Genomic DNA, 5,471 nt, shown 5'->3' on the forward strand with positions numbered 1-5,471 from the left:
AAGATGAAGAAACTAATATTTCAATTGACTTCAACCACCATGATGCTCCTGCTTGCTGGAGTGGTGGAGGTCAGATCCCGTCGAAGGCGTGGTGGTGATGGCCCATGACGAGCAGTCGGTGGGCTCTGTCCTTGGTGCAGTGAACAACTCAACCTCTCAACGCCTGAGATCCTCCTAAGGAGAGCCGTCGTCGCTGTCGTGCGCCATGTGTCCTGCCGGAGCCGTTCATCTGCGTCCGCGAGTGTGCGCATGTACCCACGACCGCGCTGCTCTCTCCTTTTCCTACTTAACTCCCATGGCGCTCGAGCTTCGCCTTGAGCTCCTTGCATCGCCAGCCGACGGATCCGGCCTACCCCTCGCTGGATCCGGTCCGCCACGAGCACGAAGCCACCCTTCCTGCGCACTCCTCCTCTGCCTCACCGCATCTTCACCTTAGTTCTCCGTCTCGCCGCATCTCCACCTTAGTTCCTCATCTCCATGGATCCCCTTTTCCCTGGTACACGGGAGCTGGAGGTTAGCAATTGAAACGTACAGGCACAGGAGAACCAAACGTTTTCTAAGATGCCCACTTAAAAGAATGACTGCGGGCTGAATAGCAAAAACCACATGGATCTTTGTGTAAAAATGCCGCGACGGTGAACCCGACAGACTCAATCCGTGCTTTATTATTATTAGGGCAAGATTTATGTTGTGATTCCCTTAGTGGTGTCATGTGAACGTCGACTACATGACACTTCACCATATTTGGGCCTAAAGAAATGCATTGTGGAGTAGTTATTATATGATGGGTTGCGAGAGTGACAGAATCTTAAACCCTAGTTTATGTGCTATTCCGTAAGGGACCGATTGGATCCAAAAGTTTAATGCTATGGTTAGAATTTATTCTTAATACTTTTCTCGTAGTTGCGGATGCTTGCGAGGGGGTTAATCATAAGTAGAAGGTTTGTTCAAGTAAGAACAACACCTAAGCACTGGTCCACCCACATATCAAATTATCAAAGTAGCGAACATGAATCGAATCAACATGATGAAAGTGACTAGATGAAATTCCCGTGTACCCTCGGGAATGCTTTGCTTATTATAAGAGACCGTTTTGGCCTGCCTTTGCCTCAAATGGATTGGGCTATCTTGCTACACTTCTGTTACTATTATCATTACTTACTCATTACAAATTATCTTGTTATCAAACTACTCTGTTACTTACAATTTTAGCACTTGCAGAGATTACCTTGCTGAAAACCACTTGTCATTTCCTTCTGCTCCTCGTTGGGTCAACACTCTTACTTACCGAAAAGGCTACAATTGATCCCATATACATGTGAGTCATCAGGACGCCCTCGCTCTGACACGGCGATTGACGCGCCGATGTCGATCACACCGCCAACCAAGAAAAACGTGCGACCGTCCTCCTCCGTGAACAGCAAGAGTCGTGGCTCCGACAGTGGCACTTGCAGCTGGAGCACCTTGCCGTACTGGATGCTGTGCATGGGCATGGGATGCACCATGCTGATGTGGTGGGAGAGCACCGGTGGCGGGCCTTTATAGCCGCAGACGGGCATGGGGCATTTGCAAGGCGTGAGTGGACACATGCTCTGGTGATTGGCGAGCTTGTGGTAAGTGACGTAGAGCCCATAGCATTCGTGCGGGCACTCCACCCTCACTGAGGAGAGGACGGCGTCCATTGCCGTGTTCCTCCCGTCGAAGTCGCTGCCGCGCTTGCACTTCTGGCACTGCCGCTGGTTCCCGGGGCGCTTGTTGCGATAGTCCGCGCAAGCCAGGTGCCCTCCCTTGCACTACACAAATCAATCGAACATCACATCAATGAAGAAACCTGCACCTTGCTCGATCAGCCAAATGGACGAGGTGTATTCGAACCTCATACACTAGAGACTTCAAGGGGCGGAGGCACAAGGGGCAGTGGAGCAAGGTGAGGTCCATAGAGACCGTAGAGAGCTCCATCATCAGGTCATGTTCCGTCAGCATGATCTTGCCCTCCTCGTGCACAACCATCTTGATGCGGAGCATCCCAAGATCATCCCCATGGACGCACCCACACCTCCAACGACACCACTTGGACCAATGACACGAGCCCGAGCCAAAGCTATCGAAGATAAGGTGAACTCACTCCTCTCCGAACTTCCACTTTCTATGCATGAGACATGGCTACTACCTAAGTCCGAGGTGTTGTGAATGATTAGGTACCAAGAGGGCCCCCCGAAGATGTGCATGAAGATGTACAAGTCCCCAAGTCCATGGAAGAGGAGAACCAACGGAAGGAGCCAAGAGCATCTCCCAGGCCCCGGACATCCGGCCAAGGCCCAGGACGTCCGGCCCCTGGAGCGTCTTCCACTACAGCAGCCCAGCCGCAGAAGGCTACACGCCCTGGACATCCGGCCCCGGTAGCCCGGACATCCGGCCTCTCCCGAGCCCCCGGACATCCGGCCTCTTCGAACCCGAGAGCAACAAATGCCACCGCTCCAGCCCGGACATACGGCATTGCCTGAAAGCCCGGACATCCGGCCCGACCAGCCCAGATATCCGGCCTCCCCTGTCTGCACATAGTGAAGGGCCGAGGCCCGTGTATCCCTTCTCCCCCTAGACTATATATACTGCACCCCGTACAACTTTCTAGGGTTAGCAAAGGATTAGCTCATATTTTGTGTGAGAGCTTTGCTCATCCACTTGGTTACCTTCTCCTCGGAGATTCAAGCCTCCATCGGAGAAGATCCCCCAAGCGGATTCAAAACCCCTCTTTAGGGAAGAACCTCAAGACCTCCTCACGGAGAAGAACCGGTTACCCTTTTGTATCGTCCCTAGTTGATCATGGATCGTGGATCTTACCTTATGTACTCGAGGATCTAGCCCATGTGTGACTTGTTCTTGTTAGTTTGAGTGTTCCTCTTGTGTTTCCCCTTGCATTTTCCCTCGTTCCCCTCTTCGTGTTCCTCGTGTTCTTCGCAGGATCCGCTCCTTTCGTGAAAGATCGGGCGATTAGGGTTCCACCCTACATCATCTTGGTATCAAGAGCCACGTTGATCACGATTTCAGAGCCTCCTCGTTGTGTTTTTAGCCTTGTTTTGTTGTTTTTCGTCCTAATTCGAAAATTTCCCACCAAAAATAGCCCCAATTTTTTTGTGATTTGTTGGTGTGTTGAGATTTTGGTGGTTTGGATCCATGGATTTGCTTTGTTTTGAGTGGATCTAGCTTCCCATCCTTCCCCCCCCCCATTTTCCATCCACAAATTCCTCCGAATTTCGCCCGGATTTAACCTCTCCTCGCGGTGTTCATCCTGTTCGTCCCCGGATCCAGAGCCTGGACATCCGGCCCCCGAACATCCGGCCTCCCACCTGGACATCCGACCCCTGACAGCAACATCTCCATCCACCGCCCTGTTTTCTGCCCAATTTCCACCAAATTTTGTTTCGGTGCCCACCATATACCATATATACTCCCGCATACCTCCTCCACTTCCGCATATCCCAACCATTTTTGGACTGTTTCGCTCTTCGACACATTTGCTACTTCGAGGTTTGAGAATTTGAGTTGCGGTACCGTATCCATTTGTGTTTCGGCTATCTAGGTACGGTTCGACATCGATAGCACCGCTGCTCATCTTCGCCATGTACGTGTCCTACATCGTCATCAACAACGACCACCTCGACTACACCTTGGTATTCATGCCACCATTTTGACACCATACCGGAAGCAAGACCAGTAACCTCATGTTGGTATTGGACATATCAATCTTGCCATTACATTGATAGCCATCATAGCCTTACTCCTTTGCATTGCTTACCCATCAAGACAAGCCATTGAGTATTGTCGGCAACGAGACTTGTGCACATTAGTGATCATACTTCCCATAGCATACATACATCATTGTTGCATATATTGGTATCATCTCTTGTGTCAAAAAGTTGTCATCGCATACTCATTTGCTATCTTGGTTCGTCAAGCATTGCATGAGAAAAGAGCTCAAATATCAAAGAGCCAAACAAGCTTTTAAGAAAAGAGGAAAGATAAGCAAAGAGCTTTTAAGCAAGAACCATAGCATCTTAAAACATTAAGATTGTCATACTCGATCATCTTGGATCATATCATAGCAACACCTTGCATACAAAATATTTGGGATAGAAGTCGTTGCATTTTTGCTAAGTATGTTGTGCACAAGTTCTTGTATCTACCTATTGTGCAATCGTGCTAGCGTCTCTCTAGTGTTGTGCAACAAGAGCATTTTTGTGGATTCCATATTTTGGCTCACCCTTGGTTGCACAACCCCAATTATCTTTTTGTGTGTGTGTTTCCGTGTACCTTATATGCTTGGTCTACATGTTACATTGCATCTTGCGAATCTTTTCCAACATTATTGAAGCTCACTTACAATTGCATCAAATTTTTGTGCCACCATCCTAACCAAGCTCCACCAAAATCATTTACTTGTGTAGGTGTGAGAAACCGACAAGAACTAGTACCAACTGTGCTATTTCCTTGTCCTACATTGGAGTGATCCTCGATCCACTTTCAACTTCGGTCAAGGTACATTTGGTACTCGTTCTTCTCTTTCTACCACTCACATTTGTCTTGGAATGATGGATAGGCCAAGTACTTCTACCAACCCACTCTTCATGGAGCAAGACGACGACATGAACTACTTCGTCACCAAGAGTCACCTCTTTTGTGCACAACGTGCTTTGCATAAAGAGCAACAAGCTATGAGTGAATGCATCGACATCCTTGCCGCTGACTTGTGACTTTTCGAGCAACGTACAAGGGACTACTTCGACCACAAGCTCGACAATCACAAGCAAGAGAATGATGCAAGGATGGACGAAATTCATGCTTTGTTGCTCAACCGCTCGTCTTCCACTTCAAGAAGGAGCCGTTCAAGCCGCCACACTGACTTCACCCTCTCCGGCTCAAGTACACCGACATCGAACACTCTTCGTCGAGCCGCGCGCACCGATCGTCAAGCAAGCCTCAATCCCCTATGCGACACCGACTCTGAAGAGCGCCGACAATGTCAAACTCAAGAGGCCTTTGCGCTAGCCCGAGAATGGCAATGACAACGCCAACATGAAGAGGAAGAGAGAGCGCGTCTACACCAAAATGCTCAAGATACTGAGGCACAACGTCAATAACAACAACTCTGTGACGCTCAAGCACTTGCAGCGCAACAAGCTCTACGCGATTCGAGTCGAGCCGTTGCCGACCGAAGCCGACAAGCTTGTGAACAAGAGGAAGCACTTCGCGAAGAAATTCAAGAACGAAGATTTCAAGATCACGTGCATCATCAAGTTCGTCCTCGAGCTCGACAAGCTCCTCCACAAGCTCACCAAGAACAACAAGTCAATCAAGAGCATGAAGACAATGGAGATCCTCCACGACAAGAACAACATGACGATAACAACCCTCCACGCCAAGAGCACCACGAGTTGCACAATCATCAACAACATGGGCATCATCATCCCCGA

The 5,471-nt window shown here is 49.3% G+C and overlaps 1 protein-coding gene across 1 annotated transcript; it reads right to left on the bottom strand.

Annotated features, from left to right (window-relative positions):
- Positions 1–432: 432 nt before the first annotated feature.
- On the bottom strand, positions 433–2,010 carry LOC147975422 (E3 ubiquitin-protein ligase SINA-like 10). The gene is made up of 3 exons (XM_087520415.1): positions 1,876–2,010; positions 1,317–1,793; positions 433–588 (listed from the first exon to the last, which is right to left on the bottom strand). The coding sequence occupies exons 1-3, from the start codon at positions 2,008–2,010 to the stop codon at positions 433–435; spliced, it is 768 nt and encodes a 255-aa protein (XP_087376541.1).
- Between the last annotated feature and the right edge of the window lie 3,461 nt (positions 2,011–5,471).

Source organism: Triticum urartu, chromosome 4A (assembly GCF_056163025.1).
Source record: "Triticum urartu cultivar PI428250 chromosome 4A, HENAU_Tu73, whole genome shotgun sequence".
NCBI classification, from domain to species: Eukaryota; Viridiplantae; Streptophyta; class Magnoliopsida; order Poales; family Poaceae; genus Triticum; species Triticum urartu.

What these genes read in the sequence shown, in the direction of transcription:
- LOC147975422 (XM_087520415.1), bottom strand. Translation starts at nt 2,010, where the DNA reads ATGGTTGTGCACGAGGAGGGCAAGATCATGCTGACGGAACATGACCTG. An exon ending in TGAAGTCTCTAGTGTATGAG is followed by an intron (nt 1,794 to 1,875) that starts GTTCGAATACAC and finishes TGATTTGTGTAG; the next exon opens with TGCAAGGGAGGGCACCTGGC. An exon ending in GGCGTCCTGATGACTCACAT is followed by an intron (nt 589 to 1,316) that starts GTATATGGGATC and finishes TTTGCTATTCAG; the next exon opens with CCCGCAGTCATTCTTTTAAG.